The 17,818-nt window shown below is 35.6% G+C and overlaps 1 protein-coding gene across 1 annotated transcript; it reads right to left on the reverse strand.

The window, feature by feature from the left end:
- Positions 1-2,510: 2,510 nt before the first annotated feature.
- Positions 2,511-9,164, reverse strand: LOC107886444 (uncharacterized protein At1g66480). The gene is made up of 3 exons (XM_016810401.2): positions 8,379-9,164; positions 7,565-7,640; positions 2,511-2,721 (listed from the first exon to the last, which is right to left on the reverse strand). The coding sequence occupies exons 1-2, from the start codon at positions 8,988-8,990 to the stop codon at positions 7,581-7,583; spliced, it is 672 nt and encodes a 223-aa protein (XP_016665890.1). The 5' UTR covers positions 8,991-9,164; the 3' UTR covers positions 2,511-2,721; positions 7,565-7,580.
- Positions 9,165-17,818: the final 8,654 nt, after the last annotated feature.

Here is a 17,818-nt window from a genome sequence, read left to right on the forward strand (position 1 = left end):
GACCATTTGGAGATGGTACATAGTTGTGTGGCTAGGCCATGTGAAAAACTGTGGCCGTGTGACATTCGAAAATTCAACCTATAGGGAAAACACGATCATGTTGAAGGCTGTGTGAGGGTTCCTAAGTTGTGTGAAAGTCAAACATGCTAGGGTTTCATGGGTGGCATGGCCATGTATGGGGCTGTATAGTCTACACAGATGGCCCGCATGCCCATGTGGTTGGCCGTGTGGTTTGGGCTAGGCTCGGTTTTGCCTCGATTTTCTTGTAAAAGAACACATACCTAATTTTTAGGATCTTGTACATCATTCCTTCTGCTTAAGTCTGATCCGAGATACCTAGATAGGGTTCTTTAATGGAGAAACACGCGAGAAATCAATAACGGTGTCAAGATTTAACAAGAATACTAAGATTTTAGGCAAGATTCTTAAAAGATCCGTTAAATAAAATGAAAGATCAGTACTAGATAAAAATACTATGGAATTTGGGATCGATTATCGGGGTTTGAATTAAACTTACCAATTCTTTATGCTAAATTGATACGAAGAATGAATTGAACAGAGGTTGACTTCAAAGTCGGGATTGAATTAAATTTTCCAGCAATGAAAAGAAAATAATTGCAAGGGGAAGATGTAGAAGAATAGGGAAAAAAATAGGGGAAAAGAAAGTCAAATCCCTATTCAATTAGAAAAGAGAAGCAAAAATTCTATTTTGATTTGGAAATAAGATTAAATAGTTAGAATTTTTTATATTTGAGGGCCTAATTGGGCAATTAACCCCTCTTGTCGTCCAAAAAGAATTGGGGAAGGAGCGTAACATGACTAGAACATAAGTACAAATGAGAATATATGTTACTCATGCTTGGTCCTTTTCCACCAAAACTAATATATATCTTAGTTGGAATTGGTTCTTTGGTTGTTGAAAAAAAAATAGAAGAAAATGGAAAGAGTGGGGCTTAAACTTTGTTTCTCTAGGCAATTTATTAAACTCCAAACCATCAATATTAGTGCTCATTTCTTAATGATTTTATTAATTCTAACTTTATATATTCTGAGATGTTACACATATGCATATCAAATTGAACAAATTGATGTCCAAATTTAAAAGATTCTAGATGTTTGTTTGTCTACGTTCATCTTAGAGTGAGTTTTTAGTAAATTTAAATTTTTATAATAATAATGTAAAAAACTTAATATTATTTTTTATTTCACATTCATAATAGATTTGGATAAATGAATGTTCAAATTTAGAGTTCTATTTATCCGAGTTCATTCTGGACGTGTATATTTTAATGATTTTATATTTTTAATAATTAAAATAATAATATAAAATTGATATTTTTAGAAAAACACTTTCAGATATTTTTAGAAAATGTTAGATTGTGGTGCTCTAACTTGTAAGAATATGACTGATTTACTTTAGATAATAGATAAATGAATGACAACAATTGTATTTGTCCATGACAAGATCCAATCATAATATCTTAAATGAAATCAAGATTGTCTGAAATAACGACGAGTGCTGAGAGAAATCGTGTGGTCATTCATACATGCAACACCATCGATTCCTTTTTTTAACATTGAAGGTTTCATTAAAAAAATTGCATAATTATAATTCCATTTTTTTACAATATTACAAAATAAATTATTAATTTTAAAATTTTCTTAGAATTTTATGATATTTTTAGAATTTATTTTAAATTATTTTTTAAAATTATTATTAAGAAATTTTCTAAAAATATCAACATGATTTTTAGATTTAATTCAATGACCAAATTAGTTATTAATCCTTTGAGTAAACAAGCCACATAATCATTTTATTAAGGTGTAATGAAAGTTAACGGATGAATGATCAAAATGCAAATATATATTCTCGTCTATTTATATAATATATATATATATTCAAAGCTAAATTTTTTATATATTCTTTTTGAGTTTTCTATATTTTAAAAAATGTTATACATTTTTTAGATTTATTTTAAAATTAAGATTAAATTGATAAAATATGTAAATATTGAGAATTTATTTTGTTATTATATCAATTAAAATTATTTATAATTAACAAAAAATAATAATTATTGTGATTAATTGTCTTTAGTTGCTCAATATTAAAATTGAGAAGGACTAAAAAGTGTTTTTACCTATTTCTTAAATTTATCAAAATATAGGAAGACATAAACATTCTTAAAATAATATTTATTGATGTATAATTTTACAAATCAATTGACCATTGACACCCAATCAATCAAACTCTTAATATATATTATGTATATATAGATATCCCTGTAAGACACTTTATTTCTAATTCTCACAAATTATATGTATATATATTAAATTTCAATAACATAAAACAACCAATTCCTCAAAAATCATTATATTTCTTGATTTACTTAGTACATGAAAGTTTGTTTCCTGTTTTTCCAGCCAGGGCTAACATCATCTCTCATCTTTAGCCTTTAGGTTATTTCAATCTAAAAGCCAGTGTACTTCCAAGTGTATAACACGTAGGTAGATAGATAGAATGCGAAAGATTTTCATATAAAATCATCTGGGGAAAAGGTTACATCTCTCGTTACTCTAAGCTCTTCGATGAAAACCCTAAAGCTTCAAAGCTAAATTTGTTGTATGTACACTAAAAAGAGAGAAGAAAAACACAAGTGACGGTTTGAAATGTAAGCAGAGGTGTAGTGAAATTAAGTTGGAAGGCAAAGGAGGTCTCTGCACCTCTATTGAAGCAATGGTTAGCATGTAGCAATCACATGTTTTATTATTATTATTATTATTATTATTATTATTATTATTATTTGGATGCAATGATGTAACTTAGTTGTATTCCAACTAAGTTTGTTAGTGTAGTAGGTGGTGATTTATTTTAAGTGGATGTAATGATGAAACTTAGTTGTATTCCAACTAAGTTGTCAAGTTGTAAGCTTGTATAAATAGGCTTTATGCCATTTTAAAAAAATATGAATGAATTCAATCAAGATTTCATCCATATACTCTCTATTTTAGCTTTGCTTAAAATTTATTTCATTTTTCTTCTTTGTTTCTGCCGCAAGTCTCGATTCTTGCTCGGCAAGCTTTTTGTTGAACCTTGCTATTTGTTGCACTTAGCTCCAACAATTGGTATCAAGAGCCTATTTCTTAAGGGATCTGTTATACAAATTCATGGCTTCATCAAGCTTTTCACCAGCTGCACCTCAAGTCTTCAATGGAGAAGGCTACCACATATGGGTGGTTAAAATGAAGACCTACCTACAAGCTTTCGATCTGTGGGAGGTAGTCAACTCAGATGTTGAACCAGAGCCACTTAGAGGCAATCCAACAGTAGCTCAAATCAGGCAGCATGCTGATGAGAGGACCAAGAGGCACAAAGCCATGTCTTGCATCCAGAACTCAGTGTCAGATGTGATTTTCACAAGGATTATGGCCTGTGAATCACCAAAACAAGCCTGGGACAAGTTGCAAGAGGAGTTTCAAGGGACAGAGAGGACAAGGCAGCAACAGTTGCTGAACTTAAGGAGAGATTTCGAGAATTTGAAGATGAAGGAAGAAGAAACTATCAAGCAGTACTCTGACAGGATTATGGCTGTGGTTAACAGCATTAGGCTCCTTGGAGAGCAGCTCAAGGAAGCTAGGATAGTGGAGAAGGTTATTGCAACTCTGCCCGAGAGGTATGAGGCAAAAATCTCATCTCTCGAGGACTCAAGGGACCTGTACACCATCTCCCTGACAGAGTTGATCAATGCTTTATATGCTCAAGAGCAAAGAAGAGCAAGCAGACTGGAGGAGCATCAAGAAGGTGCCTTTCAGGCAAGAACAAACACTGCCTACAAAGGCAAGAAGGCCTGGAGAGACAAGCCAAGGACTGATGTTGCAAGAAAAGAGGGTCAGACTTGCAAGCACTGCAGAAGGGCTGGTCATCCAAAAGAAAAATGCTGGTTCAATCCAGATGCTGTATGTCAGCATTGTAAAAAGAAGGGTCATGTTGAGAGAGTCTGCAAGAGCAAGGCCAAATCAAGGCAGAGTCAGTTTCAACAGATGAAAGCTGAGGCTCGAGTAGCTAAGGAGGACAGTGACCAAGAGGAGCAAGTCTTTGCTGTGTTATGCTCAGCTGCTCAAGAAAGGTTCTCATCTGGTTGGCTTCTAGACAGTGGATGCACCAACCACATGACACCTGATGCTGCAATCTTCAAGTCTTTAGACAGAAGCTACAGAACTAAAGTCAAGATAGGAAATGGACATTTTATTCAAGCTGAAGGCAAGGGTGATGTGCTGATATGCACCCCCACAGGTGCCAAAGTGATTTCAAATGTGCTTTTGGTGCCTGAAATTGACAGAAACCTGCTCAGCATAGCTCAGTTGCTGGAGAAAGGTTATTCTGTTGTGTTCAAAGACAACCAATGTCAAATCAATGATCCAAGTGGATCCAAGCTGATGGCAGTTCCTATGGCTAATAAGAGCTTTGTAGTTGACTGGACCAGGGAGTCAAACATTGCCTACACAGTCACATCAGATGAATCCAAGCTTTGGCATCAAAGACTGGGACATGCCAACTTCAGATCGATGGCTCGAATGGTCAGAGAGGACTTGGCTGAAAACTTCATCAACTCAGTGGATCATGATGATGTGTGTGAAGTGTGTCAGCTAGGAAAGCAGGCCAGACTCCCATTTCCCTCGAATCAAGCCTGGAGAGCCTCTGAAAAACTCCAACTGGTGCACACTGATGTGTGTGGCCCTATGAGGACTGAGTCATTAAGTGGAAACAGGTACTTCATACTGTTCATTGATGATTTTTCAAGATATTGCTGGCTTTACTTCCTAAAACAGAAATCAGAGGCGGCCTCAGTGTTTTGGAAGTTCAAGACTGCTGCTGAGACTGAAACAGGTTACAAGCTGAAGTCCATAAGGATTGATAATGGGACTGAGTACACCTCAACTCAGTTCCAAGCCTTTTGTGATAAGGCAGGCATCAAACATCAACTTACCAACACATATACACCTCAGCAAAATGGTGTAAGTGAAAGGAAGAATAGGAGTTTGATGGATATGGCCAGGTGCTTGATGATTCAGAAGAATCTGCCTAAAGCACTATGGGCAGAGGCAGTTAACACTGCAAACTACATTCAAAATAGGCTTCCAACCAAGGCCTTGGATCAGAAGACTCCATTCGAAGCCTGGTTTGGATTCAAGCCATCACTGGCTCATCTGAAGGTCTTTGGATGCATCTGTTATGCTCATGTACCTGCTGTCAAAAGGGACAAATTGTCTGAAAGGGCTCGACCTGGTATTTTGGTGGGCTACAGCACTGTTAAGAAGGGCTATAGGATCTTGGATCCTTCAACAAAGAAAGTGTCAGTCAGTAGGGATGTGGTATTTGATGAAAAGTCATGTTGGAATTGGGAAAAACATGAACCTGAGAAAGTTTCAGAAGGACTTGCAGCAGATCAAGCTGAGCCAGATCAAAATGTTCCTGAAATGGACATTGATGATGAACCAGTTAGAGGAACAAGACCATTGACTGAGATTTATGAAAGAGCTCATGTAGCCATAGCTGAACCAAGCAATTTTGAAGAGGCTGAAGCTCAGCAAGAGTGGAAGCAGGCAATGGCTGAGGAGATTAGCATGATTGAGAAGAACCAGACCTGGGAATTAGTTGAAAGGCCAGTCAAAAGGAAGATAATTGGGGTGAAACGGGTGTACAAAGCCAAGCAAAATGCTGATGGTACCTTGAACAAACTGAAAGCAAGGCTAGTTGTCAAGGGGTTCAGTCAGAGGTATGGCATGGACTACCTGGAGACCTTTGCACCAGTGGCCAGGCTAGACACCATTAGATTACTGATTGCCTTAGCAGCACAGCTCGAGTGGAAGATCCATCAACTCGATGTGAAATCAGCCTTTCTGAATGGTTTCTTAGATGAAGAGATCTATGTTGAACAACCACAAGGGTTTGAGATAGCTGGCAGAGAGCATATGGTCTACAAACTGAAGAAGGCCCTATATGGCTTAAAACAGGCTCCAAGGGCCTGGTACAGCAGAATCGATGGCTACTTGACTAATTTGGGATTCGATCGAAGCAAGAGTGAGCCAACACTGTATGTCAAGAAGCAAGGGACACAAACACAGCTCATTGTATCCCTATATGTTGATGACCTGCTGGTGACAGGAGGAGATCGAGCAGTGCTGGTCGATTTCAAGACCAAGATGCAAGAAGTATTTGAAATGTCTGATCTAGGGGAAATGTCTTATTTCCTTGGAATGGAGGTGACTCAAGCACAAAATGGGATATTTCTAAGTCAGAGAAACTTTGCCACAAAGATTCTGACCAAGTTCTCCATGCAAAACAGTAAAGCAACTAAAACACCTGTTGCTGTTGGAGAAAAACTATCGAGCCAAGGTGATTTTGAGAAGGTTTGTGAAACAACCTACAGAAGTCTAGTTGGTTGTCTGTTATATTTAACTGCCACTAGACCAGACATAATGTATGCTGTAGGATTGCTCTCAAGGTTCTTGCATTGTTGCAATAAAAAGCATTTACAAGCTGCTAAGAGAGTGCTTAGATATGTCAAAGGCACTTTGAGCTATGGTTTAAAGTACAGCAAGGAAGGAAATCTGAAGCTGGTTGGCTACACTGATAGTGACTGGGCTGGCTCGATAGATGACATGAAAAGCACCTCAGGGTATGCTTTCAACCTTGGTTCAGCCATGTTTTGCTGGAGCTCGAAGAAGCAAAGTCTGGTGGCTCAATCTACTGCTGAAGCAGAATATGTGGCAGCTGCAAGTGCTGTCAACCAAGCCATTTGGCTAAGGAAAATCTTAGCTGATTTGAAAGTGCATCAAAAGGAAGCTACTGAGATCTTCTGTGACAACCAATCTTCAGTTGCAATTGCTAAAAATCCAGTGTTCCATGGAAGAACAAAGCATTTCAGCATCAAGTTGCATGTTGTTCGAGAAATGGAGCAAGCTCAGGAAGTGAAGCTGATCCATTGTAATTCTGAGGATCAACTTGCAGACATTTTGACTAAAGCCCTTAATGTCACAAGGTTCGAATGTCTAAGAAGGAAGCTAGGTGTTTGCTCCATGCAAACCAAGGAGGAGTATTGAAGCAATGGTTAGCATGTAGCAATCACATGTTTTATTATTATTATTATTATTATTATTATTATTATTATTATTTGGATGTAATGATGTAACTTAGTTGTATTCCAACTAAGTTTGTTAGTGTAGTAGGTGGTGATTTATTTTAAGTGGATGTAATGATGTAACTTAGTTGTATTCCAACTAAGTTTGTTAGTGTAGTAGGTGGTGATTTATTTTAAGTGGATGTAATGATGAAACTTAGTTGTATTCCAACTAAGTTGTCAAGTTGTAAGCTTGTATAAATAGGCTTTATGCCATTTTAAAAAAATATGAATGAATTCAATCAAGATTTCATCCATATACTCTCTATTTTAGCTTTGCTTAAAATTTATTTCATTTTTCTTCTTTGTTTCTGCCGCAAGTCTCGATTCTTGCTCGGCAAGCTTTTTGTTGAACCTTGCTATTTGTTGCACTTAGCTCCAACAACCTCATATTTCATGCCTTTAAGATGTCACTGCTATTTGGCTCCCTCCTTCATTCATTGCCATGAAACTCACCCGTTTCTGCAAATAAACAAACAAAACCTTATTTGGTTATTTATAAGCTTATCATTCCATTAATTGATATATGAAATGCTTTTATTTTGTTAACAAGACGTGCATGCCTACAAAGATTGGAAGAAAGTAACTCAGCAAATCATTTGAATTAGTAAAATTTTATGACGAAAAGGTTAGACAGGAATGGTAATTAAAATATTCAAACAACATTATCTATGGAAAGATCCATATATCTATCTAACTTCTGTCAAAATATTGGTATGAAGTGTTCATATGGTGACAAGTTTAAACATAATTAAATAATTAACACCACAATTTTACCTTACTAATCCAACGGATTTCTTCCTGTTCAACATCCTCAATATTCTACGGTCAAATCACGTTAGTTGGAATTATTATAGCTAGTTTCAATTGTTTTTTCATAAAATCCAACAAATTAAGACAAAGTCTATATGTATATAAGCCATATCATTATACTTCAACCAATTCTTATTCCGTACGTTATACCATGCAAACACTGTTAACTAAACATCGCGAAAAATGCGAACCAATATCACCATATCTTGCTTAACTTTCGTAAATATGAAAAATAAAATTAAGAATTTATTTACATACATTTATTTTTTATATGACTTGTGTAAAATTTAAGTTGGAGTCGAATTCATTTAGAGAAAAAATCTGCAAACTCAACACACACATGCCTTGAAACTAAATAAGAGTATGATAGTGTGGTGGGAAACTAACCTCACGAGCCTTGAAACCATCTCCGATGCTTCCATGGCTGGCTTTCCAATGCAGTTGCGGCTGCTTATCAACTTCAGCACGTGAGCTGTTCCCGGTGTTGGCCACGCAAAGTTGCATGATTTTCTCTGCTGCCTCTCTCTCATTTACGCTTTCTTTGATCAATCTCTCAACTTGGGACTTGGGAAGCCTCATTTTTACCCTCATTGCTCCACTCTCCGACCCTCCTCCTTCCTCTTCATTCTCCTCCTCGGGGATCGCAATTATGGGTTTCATGAGTGTAAGATCCGACACGGATCTCCTTGATAGCATCAAGCTTTCCAGCCTGTCTTTAGCACTCATGTTTATTCCCGACCGGACCCTTCTCGGAACTCTCTCTTTAGGAGCCTCTGGCAACTCTACCAAGAAGTAAAGCCTCTTGGGCTCCAAGCTTTGATGCGACTGCAATGGCTTTGCTCGAATACCGAAATGCTTAACGGCTTCTGATTCTAAAAGTACATGCCCTGGATAATCTTTCACCACTTGCTCCGCTCTCACCGGGGTCTTCAACTTCATTGTTTCCCCGTTTATTTTCATCACTTTGGTCATCTTTTTACCTCCCAAGCTATTCCCCATTTCTAAATCAAGATGCTTTGTTATTCTTTCTTTGCCCAACTTTAAGCCATACACAAACTTTATGGTATATGAATTAAGATAAGAACATTTATATATTGGTTTTGATGGTTAAGGGATGAGTGGTCAAAAAAGAGGGCAAACCTTTTGAAAACGAGCCAAAGGTTTGACAAAGGTGAAAATTTATAGAGAAAGTACGTAAGATATCGCTTTCAGTGAAATGGTTTTAATTACATTACTTAAACATCAAACATAGTTTGATAAAGTTAATTAAACCGTACGTTTTTAGATTGAATTCAACAAACCATACCCATGAAATGGATTTCCAAATTTACGCCCGTGACATGTGGGGGAATTTTTATTTTTTTTTAACATATTAGAGTAGGTAAAAATCATTATTTTTTGTCTTCATTTGCAGTGGGTCAAGGTTTACGATAATCACGGCGTGGGAATCTGTTTTAAGCTTTACTTTTCCATTGATTTCAAACTGCACATGTGAACACCTGACTTTTTCCCCCACACCCTCTTATTCATATTTTAATCTATATCCAACAAACATAATTTCTAGTTCCTCTAAATTATTTAATCATCATTTAAAGATACCACTTTCCTTTTATAAATATTATTTTAATGAATGTTAGATCATAATTTCCTTTCTATTATACACATGTTTGAAGAAAACTAGATTTGTATCCAACCATTCTTTATCCTTTTGGGGTATAAAAAAGACTGCTACGGTTGAATTTGAGAAAGAGAAAGGTTTTGTTTTTCAGCTTGTATTTTTGCATGTTTATTTTTCCTTCCCTTTTTCAGAAGTTTATGTTTGAATGAAACAAGGTCTAAATTGACTATCAGCTCATCAACTTGGAACTCTTTTATTTACTTCCAAGCCCTTGCTTTACTAGTTTTTCTTTTTTTTTTAGGCTCTTTTGTTATTATTTTTTGTAAGGATCTGTACTCTGCATGTGCCCAATTTAGGTTTTAAACATAAATTTAAAAAATAAGATTGAAAAAAATTAATTTCTATACACCAATTTTTGGTTAATTTAATTACTAAATTCTGTTACAAAATCTCTATTAACTAAAATCTCCTCTATTTCAAATAAGCTTCACAAACACAATTCATAATTAATTAAACTCAAAATAAATAAGTAAGAAATTTATTTCATAAATTAAACGATAAGATCATCCCATACTGTACATATGATTGCTCAGATAGTTCTTCCAAAGTTTTATTTCACTTTCATTTGTAGTTTAGATTTCTCTTATTTGTAATTTTTATTTCAGTTTTTATTTCTTTTTTCGCCGGATTTGGATTGTAATCTATCAAACTCATCACGAATTATTGTTTGCGACGCAATATTTTTATCTATATCAGGATCTTTCTCGATTTTACTTTTGATTTTACAAATGTTTTTCTTTCTAATTCAATTCTATTGTATGTGTTAGATCCATAAGGAACTAATCCTTGTGGAGATTAATGAGTGAACATGGGATTAGTTAACACCTATGTAGGGTTTCTTAGCGGATCAGTTGGCTGGGAAAGGAAGAACCTAAAACCCTATGATTGATGACCCTAAGAAGTCATGAAGGTAGGAATGAACCCAACATTGGTATTGTATACTATGAAAACCTTACCCTGACCCGGTCTGACCTGTGACATCAAGAGATAAGTAGTGCTTGCCAACTCATTAGTTTAGTGGAAGGCCGAGAGACCTTGGTAGGTTAATGGCTAGCTGATTGAATAGAACCCGAATTTGGAGTTAATTATGAACATTGAAACGAGTTAGTATTCTGTCGTTAAATCTGATAAGTTACAATCTAGTATGTCGTTATTTTATTATTCTTATAAAATATCTTTTATTATCAACTTCTGAATAGTTGTAATATAATTTAACAAAAGTACTAATTAAACCTGTTAGCGTAGAAGTTGATATTAGTTTAATCTAGCCTCCTTTGGGTACGATCTCAGTGTACTTTTGGTACTTCGTTGTACAAATCTATATTACAACCTGACTCATATACTTGCAGACACCGCCTAAATCCTTATCTTTTGTAGCAATATTCTCTCTTCCGACATTGGTACATCGGGAGGCGGTCAAGTTGTTGCTGTCGTTGCCGGAGAGGCTTCACCATTAGATTAGTTTTAATTGTTATGCTTAATAGGATGGTTAGGAAAATTTTCAAATTATAGATACGATTTTAATTTTTACTAACTTGTTCAATTTACAAACTCATTCTTTTCTCGTTTTTGATTTCAGCGTACGAGTAAATGTAACGATATTCCCAATGAGCCAGTACTAAGGAAGTCTACAAAGCTGACTATGATAGTTTATTCCCATTTAAATCATAGCATTGCAATTCCCATTTATTAGTTTTGTTGTTATTAGAAATCAGTACGATGATACAAGTATTAGGAATAGTAACTTTTGACATGAACTGGTTAAAATCTAGCATTATTTGACCTATTATTAGGAACCCTTAGTTTGAACTTAACCTTGCACTACTAACATGGATATATTTGAATCTTAAGTTTAGCAATTATGCGAAATGAGATCCAATAGTATTTCTACGCTAATTTGAATAGTTATGCAGTACAATTATGTGTGCAGATGTTTCACCAAAGGTAACTAAATTGCTACTTATTCCTTTTACCCTAGAAGGATAAGCAAAAGCCTAGCTAGGTGCTCTTCCTCTAGATACCATCACTACTTGGACATAATTTGTAACACCCCATACCCATATCCTATGTCGGGTTTGAACACGAGGCGATACCTAACTTGAACCCATACTTACAACCAATTCCGAGTCTTCATAACTTGGAAAATTTTAAAAATTTCTTACACTTACCAATATATTCTTAATATGGGCTTATGAGGCCCAAAACACACATCGAAAATCATTCGGGACCAAACCGGGTCCTTTTGCCAACTATAGAAAAATTTCACTTGACATAGGGGCACACGCCCGTGTGACCATTCCAACATGACCGTGCTAATGGCCCATGTGTCTCACACGACCTAAGCAAAACAGGGACAAGCTCATGTTCTCCACTCGTGTAGAATTAATTCTAAATGCACACCTACAGGGGTTTTTACACGGCCTGGCACACGCCCTTGCCCCTGGCCCGTGTCCTTTACACGCCATGACACACCCGTGTCCTATCCCGTGTGCAAAAACCTGGACGTTCTGTTTCTGACTTCAGCAACCCCAAAATGTGACATGGCCGAGGCACAAGCCCGTGTGCTAGACCGTATTCTATACACGGCTGATACACATGGCCATGTCTCTGCCCGTGTGTTTACTACCATGCATACTAACTTGAAATGTTTACATGCAGGGGACACACGGTCGGACCACACGCCCACGGGGCAGACCGTGTGTCACACACGACCTAGACACACACCCGTATGGGCAAAAATAAGGTTATTTACCAAGCCTCTTTTTCACCCTTACTTACACAACCTACACAATAACAACCAAAAACAATACAAAACTATTTCACGCAGCCAAATCAACCACAATAGACAACATTTCATTTGTGCAACTTACTCATCCATGAAACTAACACCATTTACATACATTAAAATGGATATTAGCCATCATTCAAGGCTTAATACAAAGTGAGAGATTTATCCTAAGCCAACACATTTGGCCAAATTACAAACACACAAAACACAAGTCTAATCCTCTATACATGCCATATTCAAAAATATAATTCAAACTATACCGAATGCTTCGATTGATAGTGTGATCGATGTCTTTGACTTCCTTTGATCCTTGAGGTAGCTAGACGGCACTATAAGAAAAAAAAGGAGAGGAAGTAAGCATAAAGCTTAGAAAGTTGCACATAAATAAATATACAACACAACTTTACCATTCATCAACAAGCTCATAGTACACAAGTGGACATAAGTAAAACTTACTCATCAATATTCTATACATTTCGTATAGTATATATTGAACTCACAATTCAAACATACCCAATAGGTATCTGTATCACTCACAACTCGGTCATACTTTCCTCAATAACTAGAAATTATAACTTTCACCGTTGAACCATTTGGAATTCTATCGGATATTCCATAAGCCTCATGCATAGGGTAAGGTGTCGAAGCCATGTCCCAGACATGGTCTTACACTTACTATCATCTCATAGCTGACGCATGTCAGAGACATGTGTTACATTGGCTTACATCTCGAGGCCGATGCATGTCCCGGACATGTCTTACACTAGTACTCGTCTCAATGCCGATGCCATGTCCCAGACATGGTATTACACTGGCTTTCATAATGTGGTCGCATGTCCCAGCCATGTCTTACACTAGCTCATACAAGTGACCCGATCATCATAGCATGAATATCCAATTTATTTCCTAGGTTCAAACAGGAATTCTACTATTTCTATTATCATCATACTTTCTCAATTCCACAATCAAGCAATTCATACTATAATAATTCAATAAAATTCAACATATACATTAGCAATGTAGTTGTATTATTTACATACAACTTACCTTGAATTACAAAATGTGGCAACTAGTCGATTTAGCCGATTTGCTTGGCTTTCCCCCGGTCTAGGCTCGGGTTTGGTAATTATTGATCTATAATAGCAAAAATGTACTCATTTAGTCTCTAATTAGAATTAAGAAATAAAAAATTCACATCTTTAGTAAAATGACCATTTTGCCCCTATATTTTGACAAAATGACCATTTTACCCCTAGGCATGAAAATCAATTTTTATCGAATTTCTTTATTTCTCAAGACTAGCCAAACCTCTTTGACTCTTATAGAAACTCCAAATTCTCACTATTTCATACATTTATTATAGATTTTACAACTTATGCACATTAGTCTTTTAGGTGTTTTCATACTAACACCTTTCACAAAAGTTGTTCATAAGACACCTAAGACTCATTTTTTTCCTTAAAAACTCAGCAAACATCACAAATCCTTTCATGGAAAAACCCTAGACTCTCAATCATTTTGCAAAATAGTACCCTCATTTGAAAGTTCATCCTTTAAGGATCTCAAAAGTACAAAAATATTTAAGAAAAGCCATTAGGATCACTTACTTGTGAAGGCTTAAAGTTGCTAAAATTTCAAGCTCTTCAACCCCATTCTTTGCTGAAAATTTCGGTGGAGGAAGAAGATGAAAAGGGATGATATCATTCTTCTTTTATCTATTTCTATTTTAGTCAAAATAAGCCACCTAACCCACCAAATTTTAAAATTTTGTCTCTTCTTTGACTCTATGGCCGACTATGCTCCTTTAAAAAGGTCTAATTGCCCTTTAAAATCCCTCAATTTTGATCTCTAATAAAATAAAACCTTTAGCTATCAAATTAGGACTTTTACACTTAATGCAATTTAGTCCTTTTTTGCAATTAGGCTCACAAACGTTAAAATTAGCTCACCAAATTTTTCATGCACTAATATAAACATGCTATGACTCTATATCAATAATAAAATAATTTTTCTGACTTTGTATTTGTGGTATCGAGACCACTATTTTGAGTAGCCCCAAAATTGGGCTGTTACATAATTTGTACAGTTATTTTTACGTCAAGTTGTACCAATGAATACGATAATTAATACATACGATGAGTTATTCAAATTCAAGCAAGGTGCTACCGAATGATTGGGGCAGGCATAAGAAAGATTTAAGGTGATTCTTCGAAAGGTATTGGGAGGAGGTATTGATCTTGTTATACAATTACAACATTTTTATGATGGATTGGACGAGTTTATTAAACAATAATTTGACATCATAGCTGGAAGAACTGTTTGGTTGAAATTGGGTCGTGAAATAGTCATAATGTTGGAAAAGGTAAGTAACAACGATTATACATAGGGCATGAGTAGGAAACTAGAAATTGTGGAGACAGTGGAAATCATACCATAGGATGTTATGACCACTAATCAGGAAGGGTCAAGGGAAGTGTTGAACGAGGTAGAGTTGGACGAGGTAGGAGTGGGAGAATAGAACAACGAAGAAGAAGAAACCATCGTAGACTTGGAACGTGAATATGATGAATTGGACTTTCAGCTAGATTAGTGGAATAAGAATAAGGAACATCAAGAACTGGTAAGCCCATTTTCGAACAGAATGATACCTTATATTGTGGAACCATGCGTTCTAAAATTAAAGCCTCTTCCAAATAATTTGAAATATAGGTATTTGGGAGAGCAGAATACATTGCCTATAATTATTACAGCAGGTCTGTCGGCAGAGCAGAAAGGGGTATTATTAGATGTTTTAAAAAGGTACAAGAAAGTGATTAGATAGACTATTATGTACATTAAAGGTATCAATCCAACCTTATGCCAACATAAGACTAAATTGGAAGAAGGAAAGAAATTAGTTGTGGATGCACAACGATGTTAAAATCCAACTACATATAAGGTAATGAAAAAAGAATTGCTCAAATGGCTAGATGATGGAATACTCTATGCTATTTTTGATAGCGAATGGGTGAGCCCCACATAGTGTGTATTGAAAAAAGGAGGATTGGCGGTAGTAGAAAATGAGAAGAATGTATTAATCTCAACTTGGACAATAACTAGATAGTGTGTATTGAATATCAAAAATTGAGTGATGCGACTAAAGAGGATCATTTTCCCTTCCATTTATTGATCAGATGCTTGACAGATCAATAGGAAGAGAATATTATTACTTCCTTGATGGATACTTTGGATACCATCATATCCTCATACACCCTAATGATTAAGAAAAAATCATAGTCACATGTCCCTTTGGTACATCTGCTTTCAAGTGCATGCCATTCGGGTTATGCAATGCCCATACAACTTTTATGAGATGAATGACTGCTATTTTTGCAGATATTTTAGAAGATGCCCTTGAAGTATTTGTGGATGATTTCTCAAAATATAGAGACTCATTCCAGGAATGTCTAAATAATCTTGAGAAAGTGTTCAGAATATGTGAAGAAACCAACCTGATAATAATTGGGAGAAGTGTCATTTTATGGTGAAAGAATGAATGGTTTTAGGATATCAGATCTCTAAGAAAGGCCTGAAATTAGATAAAGAAAAAATTAAAGTCATAAAAAATCTATCAATTCCCACTACGGTTTGTGGCGTAAGAAATTTCTTAGGACAATTGGTTTCTATATGTGATTTATTAAAGCTTTCGCACAAAGCACAAAGCCACTGAACCATTTTTTATAGAAAGTACCATTCATGTTTAATAAGGAGTGTATCGGAGCTTTTGAGGTTCTGATTGGTCAAAGTTATTATGTGCGATGCTAGTGACTATGCTATAGGAGCAGTGTTGGGACAAAAGAGAGATAAGATTTTTTGTTCCATTCATTACGCGAGTAAGAAATTGAACTCAACACAGTGCAAGTATACTACCATAAAAAAGGAAATGCTAGCCATTATGCTTACATGTGAGAAATTTCTTCCTTACTTTATGGTAAATAGAGTATATGACCACATAGATCACTCCGTATTGAAATATGTGATGAAAAAGAAAGAGATTAAAGCTCGACTAATGAGGTGGGTTCTATTGCTTCAAGATTCTGACTTTTGGATAATAGATAGAAAAGGAACAAATAATCAAACAGCTGACCATCTATCAAGGTTGGAAAATAGAACAGAAATAAAAAATGGTGAAACGGTAAATGAAACTTTTATTGATGCGCAATTATTTAAAGTAGAGTTGTATCAGGACAAGCACAAGGATGATAAAATGCCATGGTATGTCAATTATGTTAATTATATAGCCCAAGGGATCTTCCCAATAAATTCCTTTTGGCAACAAAAGAAGAGAATTATCCACTAGTCAAAAAAATACATTTGGGAATAACCGTATCTTTTTCGACAATGTGCAGATCAATTGATTCGAAGATGTATAGCCGAATAAGAGATGGATGAACATTCTGAAAGAATGCTACACATCATCATGTAGTGAACATTTCAGAGGAAAAATGACTGCTCAAAAGATATTGTAATGGAGATTCTACTGGCCCACCATGAACAAATATGCCTACAATTTTGTGTAGAAATGTGATAGATTCCAATGAACTGGAACTATATTGGAGAAGGATGAAATGTCGTAGATTGGAATCTTAGATGTGGAAATATTTGATGTATGGGAAATCGACTTCATGGGCATTTTTTCAAGTTTATTTGAAAACCAGTATATTCTATTGGTCATAGATTATGTTTCCAAATGGGTTGGAGCAACGATTCTACCCACTAATGATACAAGGTCAATAGTAAAATTCTTAAGGAAAAATATATTTTCAAAACTCAGAACTCCTCGATCTCTCGTAAGCGATGAATAATCTTATTTTGTAGTAAACAGTTTGAATAAGCCTTACCTAAAGTGAAAGACATTGAATCATGACAGCATACCATCCTCAAGCAAATGGACAAGCAGAGGTGTCTAATCGGGAAGTTAAACAAATTTTTGAAAAAATGGTAAACCCGATCAGGAAATATTGGGCACTTAGATTAGATAATGTGCTATAGGCATACAGAACAACGTATAAAACACCATTAGGTATGTCCTCATATAAACTTTTGTATGGTAAAAATTGTCATCTGCCCATCAAATTAGAAAAGAAAGCATATTGGGCGATAAAGGAATTGAAATTAGATCCTGAGTTAGCCAAGGAAGAAAGAATATTTCAACTGCAAGAATTAGAAGAGTTTTCATTCATGGCCTATGAGAATGCAAAACTGTATAAGGAAAGGAGCAAAATCCAACACGATACAAGAAAAGAGACTTCTTGCCAAGACATAAGGTGCTGCTTTTCAACTCAAGGTTAACGTTGTTCCCCAAAAAATTAAAATCACAAT

This window comes from Gossypium hirsutum, chromosome A03 (assembly GCF_007990345.1).
Source record: "Gossypium hirsutum isolate 1008001.06 chromosome A03, Gossypium_hirsutum_v2.1, whole genome shotgun sequence".
Classification (NCBI taxonomy): domain Eukaryota; kingdom Viridiplantae; phylum Streptophyta; class Magnoliopsida; order Malvales; family Malvaceae; genus Gossypium; species Gossypium hirsutum.